The 22,732-nt window shown below is 41.7% G+C and overlaps 1 protein-coding gene across 1 annotated transcript in view; it reads right to left on the bottom strand.

Annotated features, from left to right (window-relative positions):
* CUNH4orf51 (chromosome unknown C4orf51 homolog) overlaps positions 1–22,732 on the bottom strand; it is a 65,183-nt gene that overhangs the window by 16,217 nt on the left and 26,234 nt on the right. The window contains exons 3-6 of the mRNA XM_012454028.2: positions 6,847–6,905; positions 4,715–4,775; positions 4,295–4,368; positions 1,337–1,503 (exon numbers count right to left, since the gene is read on the bottom strand). Of these exons, the coding sequence (XP_012309451.2) occupies positions 1,396–1,503; positions 4,295–4,368; positions 4,715–4,775; positions 6,847–6,905 (302 nt within the window). The 3' untranslated portion in view covers positions 1,337–1,395. The remainder of the gene's footprint in view (positions 1–1,336; positions 1,504–4,294; positions 4,369–4,714; positions 4,776–6,846; positions 6,906–22,732) is intronic.

The following is a 22,732-nucleotide window of genomic DNA, read 5'->3' on the forward strand; positions in this document are numbered from 1 at the left end:
TGAGATTAAAACCAGGATCACGCTGTACTAGACTCGGAACCTAAACAGAGGCCTTTCTCCTCCTCTGCCTGAGACGTCTACCGGGGCTGACCAGAGCAAAACTCCGGAGGTTCCTGAGTGGCTACAGGGCTGCCTTTTCAATGCATGCTTTTGGCGAGCTTAATGGAAACCATATGAAGGTTGCCGGGAATCAAACCAGATGGCTCCCGGGGAATGTATTTAACCCAATCTAGGGCTAAGGGACAGAAATAATCACTAGCAGTTTAGGGGGCGGGATGCAGGGGTGGTGCTGCGACTTTTAATTGTATTTTCTATTCAATAGAAATCCTAAGAGAAGGACTGTCTTGGTAACTAGGGGGCATGGGGAGCAGAGAGCGGGGACTGGGGAGGAAGAGGGGGTAGGAGGCGGCTACTTTAGCAAACCAAACACCGTCCTGCCTTTCCTCGGAAGTCGGCGGCTGCCGGGGCCCTTCGCGGGCCTGGACTGCAGCGGGCTCCTTCCCGCGCCCAGGTCACCGCGCAGCCCGGCAGCCCCCCGGTCCCTCCCTCCGGTGCGCTCCGCTGGGGGCGGCGAGGCGGGCGGTGGGGGGAGAATCAGCAGAAAGAGGGTCGCCAAGGGAGGAGGAGGGTCGTAGGCGGCGGAGGCGGCTCGTGGATGCTGGTGGGGGAAGGAGGACCGTGGAGAGAGCCAGAGGATCGTGCGGGAGAGGAGGCGGACCGTGGAGGCAGGATGAGGCGGCCGCTCGGGCGGGGCGGGCGGGGCGGGAAGGGGCGGGCCCGGGGGAGGGGCAGGCGGTGGGTGGGTGGGCCGTGGGCGGGGCTTCGGGGGCGCGGGCAGCCACCAGGGGAGCCGGGGCGGGAGGGCCGCGATCCCCGCCACTGAGCTCGCGCGCCCGCCGCGGCTCAGGCCGCCCCCTCCCGCCCGAAGGTCTGAGCCAATTCGCTTCCCGGCGGCGCTTTGCGCGGAGGAAAACCTGGCGGTGGAAGGCTCCGGCTCTGCCGGGTGACCGCTCTGAATACAAAGAGCCTTTCTCACGCCCCTGCGCCCTTCCCCGGGGCTCCTAGATACAAGGGACCGGCTCTGTGACGCCCGAGCCCACGACGGTCGGGGTCGCAGCACCATTTCTGTGGTTCTTGCAGCGAAATGTGGTTCCAAGTATTTATTTTAAAAGGAAGATTTAATAAAGATTATAACAACTTTTGTCTCTCCACCAATTAAAAAGGAAAAAAAACGAGAAATGAAGCCCATGGAAATGTCCCAGAAAGCCAACCTGCCAGGATCCAGATGTTCCCGGGGGCGAAGGGGGGAGGGGGGAGGATTTGGGGGGATTCATACCTCAAAGTTGTTTATTAAACAAACTACAGGCCTCCAGCACTGTGGCTTCGTTTTCCAACTCAGTTAAATGGTAATGAGGGTCCTCCCGAGCCATAATCGGAGTATGGATCAGTTTCTGAATCCTCAGATGAGCCAACCTTGCTTTCTGAATCCCACCGTCTATGAAGCTGGAGAAAAATGGCCTGGTTGTCAGCACTCACTCATCTGCAAAGGTCACTTTTCCACCCAATTGAGAATTAAATGGTCTCTTCCAAACCAGACATCATTCATGAACAGGAGATGGGATTGATCCTGCATTTTGGTCCATCTCTCTTAACCTTCCTGTTTAATATATTGTGTCTCTGTCAGGAAGGCCAGATGACTAAAGCAGGAGAGAAAAAGGGCAGGAACTCTTGCAGTCCCTAACCGGCCCCCACTGCTTCTCTGGTAAGATTCTTTCCAGGTTTCCCTACCATTCCTTTAGTCCCCACAATCCTGGAGGTGAATGCTCTGCTTTCCAGTTTCCATCAGGAACTTCTTCAAGATAGGACACAGGAATATAAACATTTAGGGAATGGTTACCAAAGGCACTACACAGCAAGCAAATACTTTCTAAACTAAGAATAGTGTTAACAATGGTTGAAAATTTCGTTCAATTTCTACTTGTTGCTTTGATGAAGGAAATTAGGCATTTATGTATCTCAGAGCTTGTTCTCCTCCAAAATATATCACCTATTTAAAAATATTAAGATTTGCCTTGTCTCATAAATAAAAAGTCATGATTTATTTTTTGATCTGAACTCTAGGTCCAAGGTTTTCCAAATATGCGCCCCATATTAATTGTGTGGTGTGTGTGTGTGCACGTGCATGTAATTTTAGCCTGTTATTGCACCACAAAAGCAAGAGCAATATGTAATGTCATTTATTTGTTGGGAATGGTTGACTTAAAAGCTGCTACTGTGAGCAGAGAGAATTCCCTTTCTAGGGGCGAGGGCTGGGGAAGTACCTTACAGAGAGAAGCAACTGTTCCCCAGAACAGCTGCAGACACTGATTGGCAAAGGAATTGCTTGGCATCAGTAAAACTCTATGTAGGCAAGAGGGATTTATTTATTTAACAATAGATAATGATTCCCCAAAGCCACTCCCAAGAGGACAGCTTTCAGTAAATGTACTTTCAGGAAATCATCTACCCTTCCTAGAAGCAGGCATCAACCCTACAGTGAAGGGATGTCCCTGGTTGATCACACAATATAACTTTAAGGGGACCACACAGCTACAAATGCCCCCAAACAACTCCCTCCTTGGTCTGCCACATCACTGGCTTCCCATGCTTGAAATGCTCCCTGGGAAAGTTATCAGGTCCTAAGTAGAAAAGTCAAGAAAAACTGCACCATTTCTGAAAGACCACCACTAAAATAGACTAGTTGCCTAGGAATCAGCATGGGTCATCCAACCCTCTCTCATTAGTGAAATGTATCAGATTTGCTAGTTAAGGCCCAAAGACCAGCATTTCCAAAGTGAAATGTATGTATAATTGGTGGCTTTTGTGATACTGTTAGGTAGTACTTGTATAGCATTTTTTATTTTAATGGTCAGGGTTTTTTTTCTAACACACATAATGAGCATATCAAACCCATGGTATAATAAACATAACTACTTAGGATGAGTTTGAGTTTTTTTAAGTTAAAGAGAAATCTTAATAAATAGAATAGCAAAAATAGTTGTACCTTCTATGTAGAAACCAGTTTCTATTCTTTCTTTCAACTTATTCTCTCTCTTTTTTTTTTTTTTTTTTTGAGACAGAGTTTTGCTTTTGTTAACCAGGCTAGAGTGCAATGGCATGATCTTGGCTCACTGCAATCTCTGCCTCCAGGGTTCAAGCAATTCTCCTGCCTCAGCCTCCTGAGTAGCTGGGATTATAGGCACCCAACACCACACCGGCTAATTTTTGTCTTATTTATTTATTTTTTTTTTTGAGACAGAGTTTCGCTCTTGTTACCCAGGCTGGAGTGCAATGGCGCGATCTCGGCTCACCGCAATCTCCGCCTCCTGGGTTCAGGCAATTCTCCTGCCTCAACCTCCTGAGTAGCTGGGATTACAGGCACGCGCCACCATGCCCAGCTAATTTTTTTTGTATTTTTAGTAGAGACAGGGTTTCACCATGTTGACCAGGATGGTCTCGATCTCTTGACCTCGTGATCCACCCGCCTCGGCCTCCCAAAGTGCTGGGATTATAGGCGTGAGCCACCGCGCCCGGCTAATTTTTGTCTTTTTAGTAGAAACAGAGTTTTGCCATGTTGGCCAGGCTGGTCTTGAATTCCTGACTTCAGGTGATCTGCCCGCCTGGGCCTCCCAAAGTGCTGGGATTACAGGCGTGAGCCATAGCAACTGGCCTCTTTCGACTTATTTTCTGAAAGTCTCTGCCAGAACTTTAAGACATAAAAAGAACCCCATTTTAACAATCTGTTTATAAGCCCTGGGTTTTGAGAAAGTCTAATCAGGAAGGAGAGACTCCCTGGTCTGGAGGGCCGTATTGGGGAAGCAGGGACCATAAATGCTGGGTGGCAGGACAGGCATATGGAGAGGGACTCTCCAGCCACCGGACACACAGGATGGATACGTGGCAGGGCAGGGCGATCTGAGAACTCACTCCCTCTTTCACAACAGGCAGAACCCAGCAACTCACTGATGAAAATTCAGAAGTACAATAGAAATCCCAAGTGCTGTAAGCCTCTTAGGGGCTTGTTCCAAAAAAGCTATAGAGAGATCTACCCAAGAAACTGTTCATGATGCTTTAAGGAAGACTTTTTCTTATCAGAATTGCTCCACTTTTAGCCTGATTGTAACTTAGGGAATACGTTTATACCAGCTCTAAACATACACAGGCCACCTCCCTGCTGCCATGTGGAGACACGCGGAACCCCACTTCCTGACTCTCCCCCAGAGATCTGTTGCACAGCAAGTGAAAAGATTCTTACATGCTTTAGGACACATATCCCTCGCTGACCGTAGTTCATCAGGGCTTCTTGTGCTGGCTTTTTAGGTCTCACACCTAGGGTGAAGAGACAGCCAATGTGTGAATGTTTGTGATAAACAGAGTCTACCATAAGTGAAATTTCCTGACATTCCCAAACCTCGTTTTAAATCACTAGATCCAAACCTTCACATACACAGCCCCTATCTCTACCACAAGCATGAGGGGCAAATGCCTCTTGTATTTCTCCCTCCTGTTATTTCTGCATCCTACCTTTTGCATTGTTAGGAGAGATGAAATGACGCAACAATGTGGGTGCCGGGAGGAAGGAAGCAGAAATGCAAAAGGTATGAAAATATCACATGAAGACCATGATTAAAATAAAGGCAGAAAATTGATATAAAATGGTAGTCTAGGATGAGACAAGATTTTCCATAATTTGGTGGTGTCGGGAAAAAATCAACAAAACCCCAAATTTGATGTGCCTAGAAAAGGAGAGGTAGATATAAATACCAACCACTTTCATAATAATCGAAATCTAATAAAATTCATTTTCCCAACATTGTTCCTCCCCACCCCTACATTCAGAAAGCACTGATACTGTTGTCAAAAGCCACCACCATGAGTACAGTAGTTTCAGCCACTCGGGAGGCTGAGGCAGGGGATTCTTAAGCCCAGGAGTTCAAGGCCAGCCAAGGCAACATAGCAAGACCCTGTTTCAAAAACAAACAAACAAAAAAAGCCACTACTGTGATAACAATAACAGTAAAATTTAGACAAAAGAGTATAATCCTAATATGAAAATACTTTATACAAATCAATAAGGAAAAGCTAAACACCCTAGTAGGAAAATGGACAAAGGAAATACACTATCATTATCATTCAAATATAATTATTCATGAATTTATATTTGCAAATTTACCTACTTGTTAAAATTTGTCAACTAATTAAGCTCCATTCTGGCATTAGTTATAGTGCTGTTAGCCATGAGTTCAATGTTAATAAAATAACAACATGAATTAAATTAAGTGTCTTTAAACAGAAACATATATAAAAACAAAATTACATATTGATCAGTTGGCAAAAATGTCATGACTGTAGGCTCCCAGGAACCTAACCTTATATTTCCTTTAGGAACAATGGTTCAGTATTACCTAATTCAGTATTCATGGTGATTTTACAAAATATAACCACAAATAATGAGAATCAACTACAATTCATGAAAGAATTATGAATGATAAATAAACGTAGAAGATGCTTGACCTCACTAATAATCAAATAAATAAAATTAAAAGAAAATTGAACTATCTTCATCTATCAAGTTGGAAAACATCAAGATTATATTTTAAAGCAAGTGTTAGAGAGGATATAGGAAAATGGGCACTCTCACACACTACTGGGGCATGAGGCCAATTTTTGGGAAGGCAATTTTGCCATATGTAAAATAAGTGTACTTTTGACCCAAGAATTCTTCTTATGGGAACGTATCCTGAAAAGATGGTTTCACAGCTGCAAAACGTGTATTCAAATTTTGTTGATCACAGCATTGGTTACAATAGTTATAAATTAGAAAACCCTAAATGCCTCCTGATATGGCATGCATATATATATATATATATATATATATATTTTTTTTTTTTTTTTTTCCTTTGAGATGGAGTTTTGCTCTTGTCACCCAGGCTGGAGTGCAGTGGCATGATCTCAGCTCACTGCAACCTCCACCTGCTGGATTCAGCCTTTCAAGTAGCTGGGATTACAGGCACACATCACTATTCCCAGCTAATTTTTTTTTTTTTTTTTTTTTTTTTTTTTTTAGTAGAGATGGGGTTTCACTATGTTGGTCAGGCTGGTCTTGAACTCCTGACTTCAGGTGATCTGCCCGTCTCAGCCTCCCTAAGTGTTGGGATTACAGGCATGAGCCACTGTGCCCAACCCATGGCATATTTTTAAATTGTAATGGAGTCAGTCAATTAAACATTATGTATCCATTAAAAATGATAATAAATAATTATGTTAATTAACACTGAAGGATATCCACGAAAATACTGAGTAATAAAAGCAGGTTACAGAGGACAGTGTTCAGTATGATCTCATCAATATACTGTGTGTGTGCATGTATCCTTAGGTATACATAAGTATAGAGAGATATTTATAAAGATGTTCACTGAAATGAAAATGGTGATTGTCCCTGGGGGAAGGGAAAGGATTTCAGATAATCTTTACTTTATTATTCTGTATTATTTGAATGTTTACAATTAGAGAAAAGTTATTTTTAACTACCAGTATATTACATATCATTTTTCTTCTGCATGGGAAAGAGGAAAAGTTGGTGATGATGATAAAAACACAGTATCATCAGTCTTTCACAATTTGTAACCATGGTTATTGTTGTATTCCTATCACCTAATAGAAAGCCACACACAAAATAAGCAATCAGGAATAAATGGTGAGTATTATTTTTTAAAATTTTAACCCCCTTTTTAAATAAATAATATGCAGTATACAATCATTTAAGCTCTCTACAGTTAAGTAATCACTGAGAAATGTTGGACTTACCACTCCATGCTTGACATCAAACAATTTTTTAAAGGGTCTGGTTATATCAGGGAATAGTCCTGCATGCACATGAAGAGGAAAATTCAGGATTAAATGTAGTGTTAGAATAAAATTTCTTGCACTTCCAACTAGGCTATTACCACAAATTGTACACACATCATTTGTTTCCCTTTAGCATCTGAACAAAAATTATAGCTAGATAAGAGGAATAAGTTTTAGTGTTCTATAACACTGTAGGGGGAATACAGTTAACAGTAATTTATGGCCAGGCACCATGTCTCATGGCTGTAATCCCAGCACTTTGGCAGGCCAAGGCAAGAGGATCACTTGAGGCCAGGAGTTTGAGACCAGCCTACGCAACATACGGAGACCCTTGTCTTTACAAATCGTAATTTTTAAAAATTAGCTGGGTGTGATGGTGGCACATGTGGTTCCAGGTACTAGGGAGGCTAAGGCAGGAGGATTGCATGAGCCTGGGAAGTTGAGGATGCATTGAGCCATGATTGCACACTGTACTCTAGCCTAGGCAACAGAGCAAGCCTCTGTCTCAAAAAAAAAAAAATTATTGTGTATTTTCTTTTTTATTTGAAATGTCTCTGGAATATTGTATATTTTCAAATAGCTACAAAAAAGGATTTTTAATGTTCCCAACACAAATAAGTCATAAATATTTGAGGTGATGGATATGCCACATGACTCACTCATTACAAAGTATATACATGTGCTAAAATATCACACTGTTCTCCAGAAATATATACAATTATTATGTGTCAATTAAGAATAATATCTATTTTTAAAAGTAAACATCAAACAGGTAAGACCAAACTGAACTAGTTAAATTCATAGTAATTCTTCTGGAGCTTTTGGGAGAGGTAAACATTTTTGTGTCTGAAATATTATGCTATGATACAAACTTACATTCAGAATTAGAGAGAAGTAAGACTGCTGACATTTCAAGGCTGTAAACTTTTATTAAGGTCTTGGGAAGCTCAATTGTATTTTTTAACAATTTTATTGAGATATAACTTATATACCATAAAATTGACCCAATTTAAGTATACAGTTCAATGAATTAAGTAAACTAACCAGGTTATGCAACCATCACTGTAATCTGGTTTTAGAGTATTTTCATCATTCCAGTAAGATTCCTTTTGTTCATTTATAGTTAATACCCTTTCTTACTACCAGCACCAGAAAACCACTCATCCACTGTCTCTATAGATTCGCCTTTACTGGATATGTCATACAAATGGAATCATACACTGTGCGATCTTTTATGTCTGACTTCTTTAACTTAATACGGTGTTTTGAGGGGCATCCATGCTGTAGCTGTTTTAGTATTTTGTTCTTTTTTTTAATTGTCGAATAGTATTCCATTGTACGAATACACTAGATTTTGTTACTCATTCACCAGGTGACAGACATTAGGGTTATTTCCAGTTTTGGCTGCTATGGATAATGCTGTGATGAGCATTCACCTGCAAGTCTGTGTAGATATATGTTTTCATTTCTAGTGAGTAAAAACCTATATGTAGAATCACTGGATCCTGCTATTAAATTTTCTTTCACTTTTAAAGAAACTGTTTCCCAACGTAGCTGTTTTTGTTTGTTTGTTTTTTGAGATGGAATCTCGCTCTGTCACCCAGACCCAGGCTGGAGTGCAGTGGCACCATCTTGGCTCACTGCAACCTCCAGTTCCTGTATTCAAGCAATTCTCCTGCCTCAGCCTCCAGAGTAGCTGGGATTACAGAGTGTGTTATCACACCTGGCTAAGTTTTGTATTTTTAATAGAGATGGAGTTTCACCATATTGGTCAGGCTGGTCTCGAACTCCTGACCTTAGGTAATCCACCTGCCTCAGCCTCCCAAAGTGCTAGGATTATAGGTGTGAGCCACCGTGCCCAGTATGACTGTATTCCTTTATGTTCCCACCAGCAATGAATGAAGGTTCCTGTTTCTCCACATCTTCCCCAAAGTTTGTTACTGTCTTTGTGATTACGGCCATTCTAATGGATGTGACGTAGTAGCTCATTGTGTTTTTTGTTTTGTTTTGTTTTGTTTTTTTGAGACAGAGTTTCACTCTGTCACCAGGCGCCAGGCTGGAGTGCAGTGGCGCAATCTCGGCTCACTGCAACTTCCGCCTCCCGGGTTCAAGCAATTCTCCTGCTTCAGCCTCCCGAGTAGCTGAGACTACAGGCGCACGCCGCCACGCCCAGCTAATTTTTGTATTTTTTAGTAGAGACAGGGTTTCACCATGTTGGCCAGGATGGTCTCGATCTCTTGACCTCGTGATCCTCCCACCTCGGCTTCCCAAAGTGCTGGGATTACAGGCTTGAACCACCGCGCCCGGCCTGTGTTTTATTTCTTTTTATTTATTTATTTAAAATTTTTAAATTTTTTTAATTTTAATAGGTTTTTTGGGAACAAGTGGTGTTTGGTTACATGAATAAGTTCTTTAGTGGTGATTTCTGAGATTTTGGTGCACCCATCACCCAAGCAGTGTACACTGCACCCACTTTTATCCCTCACCCCCACTCACCCTTTCCCCTGAGTTCCACAAAACCTATTATATTATTCTTATGCCTTTGCATCCTCATAGCTTAGCTCCCACTTCCAAATGAGAACATATGATGTCATTGTGCTTTTTTACTTGTACTTCTCTTTTTTTTTTTTTTTTTTTTTTGAGATAGTCTTGTTCTGCCACCTAGGCTGGAGTGCAGTGCATGATCATGGCTCACTGCAACCTCCAGCTTCCAGGCTCAAGTGATCCATCTGCCTCAGCTTCCCAAGTAGCTGGAACTACAGGCACATGCTACAGACCCAGTTAATTTCTAAACGTTTTCTGTAGAGATGAAGTCTCACGCTATTGTCCAGACTGGTCTCGAACTTCTGAGGTTAAGCAATCCTCCCACCTCAGCCTCCCAAACTGCTGGGATTATAAGCATGAGCCATGGTATCCAGCTTGATTTTTTAATGACTAATGATATTGAGTTATCTGGTGTGATATTATTAAAAATCAGAGGAAAATGCTGAAAGGGTGTCTTGCTTGATGTAATATGATGGGGTCTGGTCATTAGGAATAAGTCAAGAGAGAAAACTAGCCAGTGGCCAATGTTCCTTGCTTTGTGTGCTATTTTATGCTGGTAAACTCTTTTTAAAAACAAGATATCTTAAGCCAGAGTCAAAGAGCTTAACAATTACTTAGCTAAATTCAAGAAAAACCTACTTTTTCACAGTCACAGTAAAAGCAGATGGATAAGAAGTTTATCCTTCACAATTAGTGCTGATTGTTCCACGCTCTGTGAATTCTTAGCCTTTCAAAGCTCTGTAAGACTTTTATAAATCCCACAGGCCTCCCAGAGGCTTAACTAGCTTTTTGTTACCCTTCCTTTCAAGAATTATACTAATCATTAATTAGTAAGTGATATGATTCTACAATATTAAAGTTTTACAGAAAGTAATTTTGAGGCATTTGGTGCATTATGGGGGAACAAAAGCAGACATTAGGATTGTGCTAGACCATAGCATTAGGTATTTACACATTTGTGTTCATCTTTCAGCCAACTTGATTATTACTCTAACTGAACTAGAAATGTCTCTCATTTTCTTTAGTCGGTATGGAGGAACCGGTGTTCCTCTTAACCAGTGTTAAGCTCCCTTATGTTGTAGTATGGTTAGCTAGTGACTTTTCTTTGCAAGTTCACAGTTCACAAAATAGGGCCTATGGTACAACTTGACCTTGGCAGCTTCAGCCTGCCTTTTAGTTAAGGACATTTCATGTTACCTTAATCTGCTAGCATGTACCTTCTTGCTTCCCTGCCCAGTCTTAGAACTATAACTGAATTGGGCAATTTGTTGATAAAACTAAATATCTTTGTGATTACCAACAAATTCCATCTTTAGGTGTTAGGTCCTTAAATGTTGTGCCAACCCTGATGGAAATACCTGTATTTCCTGTAATTCCAGTTTACAGGTATTTAGTTTTTAAAAGCAAATTATCAAGAAAGCAAGTGTAGACTTGCAGAATCAGAGAAGCTCAAGTTTAGAAGCATACCTCCAGGTCTTCTGTTCTAATCATTTAGTCCACCTACTGGGTGTCGGCCATAGTACAACTGTCAGCCTTATCTGTGACTCTGTTTTCCTTTAATAGGTTGGGGAAACTTTGAGCTCCCACATGCCTATCATTTGAAATGAAGGTTCATGAACACAAAACACAATGTTGGAAGGTGAAGATAAAACGTTCTCCATGTTTTTTGAGCACTGTGGTCTTAAATTGTATGTACACAGAGGAGGAGAATTTAGATTAAATGTGAAAACATAACTAGAAGCAGCCAAGATGTATACATTGTTGACCAGTTTAAGTGTCTTCATGCAGCAGTCCCCAGCCTTGTTGGCACCAGGAACCAGTTTCAGGGAAGACAATGGAAACATGGAAACATGGAAGGCAGGTGGGCAGGGGCAAGGGTGATGGTTTCAGGATGATTCAAGTGTATTACATTTATTGTACACTTTATTTCTATTATTAATACATTGTAATAGATAATAAAATAATTATACAACTCACCATAATGTAGAATCAGTGGGAGCCCTGAGCTTGTTCTCCTACAACTAGATGGTCACATCTGGGGGTGATGGGAGACAGTGACAGATCATCAGGCATTAGATTCTCATAAGGAGCACATAGCCTAGATCCTTCGCATGTGCAGTTCACAATAGGGTTTGCGCTCCTATGAGAAGCTAATGCTGCCGCTGGTCTGACAGGAGGAGAAGCTCAGATGGTCATGCCAACGAAGGGGAGTGGCCATAAATGCAGATGAAGCTTTGCTGGCTCCCCACTGCACACCTCCTGCTGTGCAGCCTGGCTCCTAACAGGCCACAGACTGGTACTGTCTTTATGAATATTTTTCTGAAGATAGGGCCCAGAGCTTCCATCAGATTTTTCGAAGTGTCTCAAAAATATAAGGTATCATTGTCTTAAAGAGAGATGTGTTAGCCGTCAAGATAGATTAGAGAGCAAATCTCTTTCCTGACAGATTTTTAAGAATAACTCATTCAATGGTCTGCATATTAGGTAAAAATTATTCTAGCAATGTTAAATTCCTTTTTTTTCTAATCAGCTGACTTTAAGAAAATGTCATTTTTTTTTTAGTGGGATCATAATATTGTGGTTATGTAAGAGAACATTTTTATCCATAGGATACTCATGTGGAAATATTTAGGATATACTGCTATGACATTTTAATTTTACTCTCAACATTCCAGCAAATAAGTATTTGTAGGTATATCAGTATAGAGAGATTGAGGTAAAGCGAATGTTAGGAAATGTGGCAAAATATTAACAATCGATGAATCTAGGAGAGGGTAGGTGAGTATTGATTGTGCCATTTTAACTTTGTGGATTTTTAAAATTCTTTAAAAGAATTTTCTTCAAAAGAATTTTTAATTCTTTTATTCTTTGATAACAAAAGAATAAGGCAGTTCATTTATCTGTCTTTTTATGCATGCTCTCCCCCATTTATCTGCCTTAACTTCATAATTATAAATAAAGAAGGCAGTTCTACTACCATATTTTGTAAATGGCTAAAACCAGGCACACACACACACAAAAGAAAATCACCCAGGAGCATCCCAAATTACATTTGAGCTATAACCAAGGACAGAACTGAAAATAATGCTTCACCTTTTCCCTATTTTCTCCCCACGTAACTCCTGCCCATCTCATAGTCAGACACATGGTTTGTTCATATAAGCCTACTAAACTCACTATGGTGTCCATCATAGCTCTATCTTTTAAGTTCACAGGCAAAATCAATTGCAGCCACCTCCTAGTCGATGTTATGCTTGAACAGTAAAGTGCATGCAGTAACAGATGGCATCTTGTGACCTTCTTAATAACAGGCTTGGCTGCCAATGTTCCCTTGTGCCCAGTCTCTGCAGGGAATTTGGAAACTGTTGCCTTACACTTGAATATTTTCCGGCAAACACATTTAACCATTTCTTAGTCTGTTTTCTAATTTAAAATAGAGAGAGCAAAATAAAACAAGATTCCCATCACCTGAAAGGGACATTGATATTTTTTCAGTCCACAGGCCCATCCTGCGATTCTCTGGGGTGTGCTGGCAGTCACACAGCGTAGCTGTCATGTTTAGTGTGGTGAGGACCTCAATTCCAGGCAAAGTGTTTCTCACTCTGCCTAGAAGTATTGGTGGCCAATGTGGTATTTTCTTCTTACTGTAGTTTAAAAGAAATGTATGTACTCTTCACAGCAAGGCATACAAATTAGCCAGAAAACAATCTAAATCATGAAGTTAACAGTTCCCTCTTCTGTGACAGCTCACACGATGGTGAGTGAGGCTTGTTGTAGATCATCTTCTTGCCCTTATTGTACACATTGGGCAGCTGTGACTATCAAGTTCCACAGGGGAATGGGAAGGAGGGTGAGGGTGGTGATTAGGTGAGGGAGCAGCCTGCCTGTCTGACCCCTGACCCCTCCACTGTCCCACAGGGGCATCTTTCCTTTGTTGAAAATGGGAAGTAAATAAGGGTGGCCCTAGGGGAAAACAATGAAGACATCACACCAAAGCCTTTTGAGCCCTTCTCTCCCCTCAGCAGAAAGACCTTAAGGCCTTGTACCAGGAAGGAAATGCTAAAATCAGTCTCTGTTAGTGGGGAGATGGGTGAAGGAAGAACAAGAACATGCCCGGGGATCTATGGTGGGGGTAAAAAGTGCAGCACCTCAGCTAGCAATGGCTCAATTGACGGGTGGAATATTGTGTGGAGTCACTCACAGAAGGAGATAGGTGAGACCTAGGGCTCCTTTGGGGGGTATAGGTGTGTGAGTTTCACTCTGGATATCTCCCCATATAGCTGAGAAGTGAGAAGTGAGAGTCTTCCTGTTGGCCCCATTTCTGGGCTTCAGAACAGAGGAGGCCTTGAGCGGGAAGTTCCCTCTGCTGGGAAAAGCTGGCCTAGGTGTGAGGAAACCGTGGCTGGCGAGCTGTGAGTCTCTCCCAGGAGAGCTGGGGGAGGTGCCCATTGCTCCTTTATGTTCACATCCCAGGGCCAGCGTAGAGTCCCTTTCACAGACAGACCACAAAACCCATGGAAAAAGCCTCCCTCTATTCAGGAATGCCCTAACCCACCTGCTTCCATCTTCATTCTGGGTCCCCAACCTCCAAGATCAAATAAGCTTTGGAAATGATCCAACCACAGAACAAGGGGCACACCTCTGAGGCATGATGAAATCAACCAAGCTTGGAAGCAGGAAGGTATGGCACAAATGTGACCCTGCCTATCTATCCAGTCTCATTTCACACCTTCTCCCACCTTTGCTCACTCTGTTCCAGTTATATTGGAACGGTGCTAAGAAATGGAAGGTCCTTTCCCAGTCTCAGGTCCCAACTCCTCCCACAGGCACCAGCCAGTCACCTGCTCTCTCTCCTCTGTTCTTCTCCCCCAAATCACATTTGCCATTCCTTATTTATATTCCTTGTAAGTTTCAGATGTGGGTTTTACCTGGCCGTATCTCCTTTAATGCGTCGCGGAAGCTGGGTAGGGGATGGAGAAGTGAATATAATTAAAATCCTGTTTGTGTGCAACAGTGCCATGCACCAGTTATTGGCTTCATTTTTTAAGTATCGCAATTCCAGGGGCTCCTACATAGGATCCTGAAGGCTGTCGTTCGAAATACAGTTTTTCAAAAGTTGCTTCTATACACTGCCTTCTAATTTTTAAAAGTCATTTATAAGTTTCCTTTTGGAAGGCAAATTATAAACAAAGAACTGCCCCTATAAGGAAGTACATTGTGGGAAGGAAAAGCCAACCATGGAGGGACCATAAAAACCATCGTTCAGCAAACAGTGACAAACAATCTGGTTTGTGTGACGAGCTGTGCCAGGTGCTGGGGATACAAAGACAAGACAGACAAGTTCCTGCCCTCATAAAGCTTATGCTCTAGTAGGAGAAAGAGATAATAAGCAAGTAAACAAATACCATAATGCATAGAAAACAAAGTGGCATCAAGATAGAGATGAAGAGGGTGAGAATGTGAAGAACTTACTTTAAACATGGTAGCCAGGAAACGCCTCTCTGAAGAGGTGGCATTTAAATTCAGACTTGAAGGACCTGAAGGATACAGCTCAGCAGAACTGGGATAATTGTGGACGCAGTGGCTCATGCCTGTAATCCCAACACTTTGGGAGTCCGAGACAGGCGGACCATGAGGTCAGCAGTTCGAGACCAGCCTGACCAACATGGTGAAATCCCATCTCTACTAAAAAATACAAAAATTAGTCGGGTATAATGGCATGCCCCTGTAATCCCAGCTACTCAGGAGGCTGAGGCAGGAGAATTGCTTGAACCTGGGAGGAGGAGGTTGCAGTAAGCCGAGATCATGCCGCTGCACTCCAGCCTGGGCAACAGAGCGAGACGCTGTCTCAAAAAAAAAAAAAAAAAGAACTGGGATAATTGTGTTCCAGCAAAGACTACAGAGCACACCTAAAGGTCCTGAGGTGGGAAATAGCTTAGCATTTTCAAGTTGCTAAACGAATACAGTATAACTGGAACAGAGTGAGCAAAAGTGGGAGAAGGTGTGAAATGATACTGGAAAGATGGGCAGGGTCACATTCGTGCAAGACCGTCTAGGCTGTGGTAAAGAATTAGGATTTTGTTGTAAGTGCAACAGGAAACAGAAGTGAGATTATTTTGTTTATGCATTAAAATATCCCTCTATGGAGAATAGATTGGGTTGGCAAGACATGACTTACGGGATAGTCCAGTGAGTTCTTACTGCGTTTTGAAGTCTTTCAGGGCTTGGAAAGGCTTTACAGAAGAATACAAGTGGGGTTGAAAGAATCGGGGAGAAAGGATGTTAAAAACAGACACAAATACTCTTGAAATTACATTACAACTCATATGTATTTGGCCCTCTTAGCATATTATTTGGTTCATTTCAATATTATCCTAGGCACTGCCATCCTTGTTAAATGTCATATCCCATAAAAGCAGTTCCAAGTAGCTGATTTGGAGACTTGAAGTTTGCTGTCTGTGGTTAGGAAATATCCCAAGGACATCTTACACATGTTTTCACGTCTGGGCTTTACTGTGGTCATAGAACATAACACCTCCTCCTAGTGCATATTACATCTCCTGGAACAGCAAGAATAAAAGAGACCAGTGCACTCTTTTGCAAGTTTCAGCTGGGTTCTCCCTAGAGCAGTACAGATGTGGGATACAGATATGGAGCTGAGGACAGAGAAAGGAAAGGGAAAGCCAGTAAGTGTTGGCCCAGCTGTATCATGCTTTGCATTCTATGTGCTGTTCATAAAGATGATTCTGCTGGAGAGAAGTTTAATAAGACAAAACATGTTAGAACCTGTCTTAGCATAGCATAATGGAGAGAAAGTTGAACTAAAATTTTGGTGTATTGCAGCTTTATAATACTGGATTTTTTTTAACTATTGCTTTGTTCTACTTTGAATATGAGAGTTGAGCATACGATATAGAAGGGAACCAGGTCAGAAAAGCCACAACCAAACCAAATCCTTGGAAAGAAAATTAATATTAATGCAAAAAGAAAAGCACCTTAATGTAGACAGAAATACAACTGAAATCTTTGAAAGGCAGATGCAAAAAAGAATTTGAGAACTTTTCTCCTATGATGATCATGAATCACACTTAAGAACTGCCCATGCAATTTTTCTATTTATGAACGGATGTTGCAAAGGAGTAACCAGTAGACCTAAGTCCACTAGTGACAAGCAAATTTATATAGTTGGCTGGCATTGACAATTTGATCCTTGACTTCAAGCAAAATTAATATTGATAATCTAAAATTTGACATGGAAATGGAGAAAAAGCACAAGGAGAAATTATCATTTGGGTAAATAGTTCTGCCTTGATGTACTGTTACCTCTTAATGAAGAGACGCGGCATCAGTTATATGAAAATGACCACTTGAGAAGAATGAAAAAGGCAATATGGGTAAATTGACAAGCAGTCATTATGCGTGTATTCACTGATGCCATTTCTACCTTTCCTCCTACCAGTGCTTTACTATAACAACTGGAGAGGAGATAGGAATGCAAAGTAATACCTACTGCAGAGTAGTAGATTATTGTTTTTGCTGCTCATGGTACCAGCCCTTGAATACTCCCACCCATCCAACTGCAGGACTGCTCAGCAGGTCTGGCAGGCCACGGGTGATTAGCAGAGTTAATCAGAATTCATCAGAATTCCGAAGGGCACAAAAAACAATATGAATGTAATAGAATTACACTTTGTGCTACTCAGATCAGATGCACTGTCACCTTAGCTTACTATGAATGACATGATCAAGCCATTCAATTTCCCAAACACGGGCTCAGACTGGTCTTCAGGCTATGTAGCATGTTTCAATTTTATGTTCTTTACTGCAAAGGGAGGAAAGAAAGTGTTTCCTGATTTTAACAATAGCACACATGGTCAGGTGCCCTCTCCTCTTGCCTCAACAAACCACAGAGGAACACATAAAACCCTCCTCAGATGTGCTATGCTCATAAAGTCAAATTTTACTAAGAAAGCCAACAAAATAGTGTTCATCCAAGGCAACTATCAAAAACCTTTATCTCCATCATTTAGGAAAACCCAATAAAGCTGCAGAATAGCTTTTTCCACCATCACAGCCCCCACCACATACATAAACACATCCCACCACAAATGAGTATTACCTGAATATTTTATAAACTGCTACAAATCCTAATTTGAGATTACAATCATCAGTCTTATTAAACCTTCAACGATTCAACCCTGAGAGATGGAAATTATATGGAAAATCACCTATTGTGTTCCCTTCTCAAAATCAGTGTGTGACAGAACGGCCAGCTGTTCCTTCCATAGTGTGCAGTTGTTGCTAGGAACTGGCTGCCCAGCCAAGGAATCCATTTCTTAGCTCTCTGGCATCACACTGGAATGTGAGCATAAGTGATGCAAGTCGCTTCCAGGCTGAGTGAGGAAAGAGCATGTGTGTCTCCCGTCTCCTTTATCCCCCACTGCCAGATGGAGACAAGGAGCTCTGGGGCTTCAGAAACTGGTGGAACCCCAAGAGGAAGGAAGTCCATGTCCCAAGTCACCATGAGAAACGTCTACCTGAAGAACAGCCACCTTTGCCTTTGTATAAAGGAAAAAAGTATTTTATTGTGTTAAGCAACTGGAATTTGGGGGTTTATCTGTCAACCCACTAATTAATAGATAATTTTGATAATAGATAATATGGAGGGGTTGTCTATGGCAACTAGTGTTAACCTAATTTACCTGAAACAGAGTGGAAGTGGCTATAGATTGGTAAATATAGTGTACTAGGTGATAGATGATAGTTTGTGTTTCTCTTCTTAATTTCTTGGTGTACTCAGTAAAGCTCAGATTATATCACCTAGAGCTCCAAGCTCTGGTGGAAGTTACATTCTGTGACTAATATAACGGAGAAAAATGTTTGCTTTAGAAGAACTGTCATTTTTAAGAGCAATCGTTCCAGAGTGGAACATGGTCATTTTCTTGCTAAAGACCACCGTGCCTTTAGTAGGCAAATGGAAGCCATCGGGGCTACAATAAAGAATCTAAAAGTAGAGAAGAATGCTGTCAGTAAAATGGCAGAATAGGAGTTTTCTACCATCATTTCCCCATGGACTCATTGATTTTGATGACTACCCATGGATGAGAGTACTGTAGCAGGAGCCTGGGTGGCCAGTGGAGAAATTCCAGAACATTATTGGAGTAAAAAATCCAAGAATAGATGCATTGAAGAGGGCAAGAAGAACAGTTTCCCTTTACCCATGACACCTCTCCTGCAAGGTAGCACAACTCAGTGCCAAGAGAGATCTCCTCAGCCCACAATTTCTCCCACGGGAAGAAGAGACAACGGTGAGTGAGCTCCCGGCTCCTCCAGCTGTGTGAGACACTGCCCAAGAGGCCCACTTCTTTCTCACCCCACAGAAAATACTGAGGTGATTATCACAGCTGAGTGGGGAGGGAGGCTGCAACCAGGGAAGACAGGCAAAGACTCACAGCCACCAGGGCTCAGAACTCAACAAAGGGCCATGGACCCCACTTACTGCTTCAGGGAGTCCATCAGAAACCCACCCATGAGCTGTTTGGGATGTCTCACCTGCAGACCACCCCAACTGGCCCATGGGTACCCCCAATGCCCCACATGCATCACTACCCCCTACCCTGTAGCCTGTTCTTCACATGTGTCCCTGGAGACAGAAGTGCAAGCCTCTGCAGACAGCATGTGCAGACAGACCACCCAACTCCATGGGACTGGGAGAAAGCACACAAATGTGAGCATTTTAGGGCACTGCTCTAGGGAGGACAAACAAGAGCCTCTCAGCATCTGGTCTGGTGCTGCAGGATTTATAGAAGGCATACAATCTTAAGAATTTCCTTCAAAGAGGGAGCAAGAGGGGTGGTATGGACGCATCCATGGAAAAGGCCTGAGAGAGCTGTCAAATACCCAGCTGAGCTGACTGGTGAAGGTGTTTGTCCCCTGAAGCCAGTCAGTGAAGACTGGAGGACATGACTATATATCCAAATGCAAAGACGGTAACTCAAGACTTTGAAGAATATGAAAAATCAAGGAAACATGTCACCACTCAAGAAACACCATATTTTTCCAGTAAACAACCCTCCAAAATGGAGGTCTACATATTTCCAGACACATTTAAAATAATTGTTAAGAAAAAACACAGTGAGCCACAAAGAGAACACAGACAACTTAATGAAATCAGGAAAACAGCACATGAACCAAACGAGAAGTTTAACGAGCAGAAATAAAAAACAAACAGAATATGTAGGTCAGAAGGTACAAAGTGGCAGATACGTAGGAAGAACGAGTCTAGAGATCTAATATACACATGAGGACTGCAGGTAATAAAACTAGTAGATCCTGGATTCATACTATTAATCATTAAGTGGATTTTAGTTGCTTTTGCCATACAAAAGGGTAATTATGTGAGTTGATGGATATTTAATTTGCATCATTACGGTAATCTGTTTACTATACATGTACTCTATAGCATCATATTGTATGCAAGCATACTTTAGAGATAATGTGGGTTTAGTTCCAGTCCATTTTCATAAAGAAAACATCACAATAAAGTGGGTCACATGAACTTTTTGTTTCCAGTGCATACAGAAGTTATGTTTACCCTATACTGTAGGCTATTAGGTGTGCAAGAGCATTATGTCTAAAAATAAAATGGGCCAGACACAGGGCTCATGCCTGTAATCCCAGCACTTTGGGAGGCCGAGGTAGGCAGATCACTTGAAGTCAGTAGTTCAAGACCAGCCTAGCCAACATAGTGAAACCCCATCTCTACTAAAAAATACAAAAATTAGCTGCACGTGGTGGCAGGTGCCTGTAATCCCAGCTACTTGGGAGGCTGAGGCAGGAAAACCACTTGAACCCAGGAGGCAGAGGTTGCAGTGAGCTGAGATTGTGCCACCACACTCCAGCCTGGGCAACAGAGTGAGACTCCATCTCAAAAAAATAGAATAAAATAATAAAAATAAAATGGACATACCTTAATTTTAAAATACTTTCAGAGTTGAAATCAATCATCTCAAACCTTGCTGCTGCTTTATCAATTCAGTTTATGTAATATTATAAATTATTTGTTGTCATTAAAACAATGTTCATGGCATCTTCATCAGGAGTAGACTCCATCACAAGAAATCAATTTCTTTGCTCATCCATAAGAAGCAACTCCTCATCTATTAAAATTTTACCATGGGATTGTAGCAATTCAGTTGTATCCTTAGGCTCCACCTCTAATTCTAATTATCCTGCTACTTCCATCCCATCTTACAAATACGCACTCCACTGAAGTCTTAAACTCCTCAGAGTCATCCATAGGGGTTGGAATCAACTTCTTCCAAACTCCTGTTAATTTTCATATTTTGACCTCCTTCTATTAATGACAAATATTCTATTGGCATCTTCAATGATGAATCCTTTCACAAGGTTTTCAACTTACTTTGCTCAGATTCATGAAAGGAATCATCATCTATGGTGACCATAGCATTATGAAACATATTTCTTAAATAATAAAACTAGAAAGTTGAAATTATTCCTTAATCCATAGGCTACAGAATGGATGTTGTGTTAGCAGGCATGGAACCAACATTAAACTCCGTGTACATCTCCATCAGAGTTCTTGAGTGACTAGGTGCAATGTCAGTGAGCAGTAATATTCTGAAAGGAATCTCTTTTTCCAAGTGGTAGGTCTCAACAGTGGGATTAAATATTCAGAAAATCATGCTGTAAACAGATATGCTGTTATTCAGCTTTATTGTCCCATTGATAGAGCACAGGTAGACTAGATTTTGCATAATTCTTATGAGCCCTAGGACTTTCAAAATAGTAAATAGCTTTGGCTTCAACTTAAAGTCATCAGCTGCACTAGCCCCTAACAAGAGAGTCAGCCTGTCCTTTGAAGTTTTGAAGCAAGGCTTTGATTTCCTCTCTCTAGCTATGAAAGTTCTAGATGGCATCTTTCTCTAACAGAAGGCTATTTTGTCTACATGGAAAATATATTGTTTAGTAAAGCCACCTTCATTAATTACCTTAGCTAGGTCTTCTGGATAACTTTTGCAACATCTACATCAGCACTTGCTGCTTCACCTTGCTCTTTTTTTTTTGAGACAAGAGTCTCACTCTTTGGCCAGGCAATGGCGCGATCTCAGCCCACTGCAACCTCCGCCTCCCAGCTTCAAGCAATTCTCCTGCCTCAGCCTCCCGAGTAGCTGGGACTACAGGCGCGCGCCAGCACGCCCAGCTAATTTTTGTATTTTAGTAGAGATGGGGTTTCACTACATTGGCCAGGATGGTCTCAATCTCTTGACCTCGTGATCTGCCCACCTCAGCCTTGCAAAGTGCTGGGATTACAGGCGTGAGCCACCCGCGCCAGGCCCACCTTGCACTTTTATGTAATGGAGATTGCTTCTTTCTTTAAACATCATGAACCAACAATAACTGCTAGCTTCAAATTTTTCTTCTGCATCTTCCTTGCCTTTCTCATTCTTCCTAGAATTGAAGAGAGTTAAGGCCCTTCTCTGGATCAGGCTTTGGCTTAAGAAAATGTTGTGGCTGCTTTGATCTTTTATTCAGACAACTAAAACTTTCTCCATAATAGCAATAAGACTGTTTCGTTTTCTTACCATTTATGTGTTCATTGGAGTAGCATCATTAATTTCCTTCAAGAAATTTTTCTTTGCATTCACAACTTGGCTAAATGTTTGGTGCAAGAGGCCAAACTTTGGATCTATCTTGGCTTTCAACATGACTTCCTCACTAAGCTAAACCATTTTAGCTTTTAATTTATAGTAAGAAATATGTGATTCTTCCTTTCACTCAAACAATTAGAGGTCATTGTAGGGTTATTAACTGACCTAATTTAAATATTGTTGTGTCTTAGGAAAGTGGGAGGCCCAAGAAGAGGAGAGATAGGTTGGCAGAGCAGACAAAGTTTATCAATTAAGTTTCCTGTCTTATATGAGTGTGGTTTGTGGTGTCCCAAAACACTTACGATAATAACATCAAACATCACTAATTGCAAATTACCATAACAGACATAATAATGAAAAATTTTAAATATTGTGAGAATTACCAAAATGTGACACAGAGACTAGAAATGAATACATGCTGTTGGAAAAATGGCAGCAATAGATTTGCCTGATGCAAGGTTGCCACAAACTTTCAATTTGTGAGAAAAAGGCAATTATCGGGCCAGGCACAGTGGCTCATGCCTGTAATCCCAGCACTTTGGGAGGCCGAGGCAGGTGGATCACGAGGTCAAGAGATGGAGACCATCCTGGTCAACATGGTGAAACCCCGTCTCTACTAAAAATACAAA

The sequence above is a fragment of the Aotus nancymaae genome, unplaced genomic scaffold (genome assembly GCF_030222135.1).
Source record: "Aotus nancymaae isolate 86718 unplaced genomic scaffold, 86718_ANA_hifiasm-v0.15.2.pri h1tg000033l, whole genome shotgun sequence".
NCBI classification, from domain to species: domain Eukaryota; kingdom Metazoa; phylum Chordata; class Mammalia; order Primates; family Aotidae; genus Aotus; species Aotus nancymaae.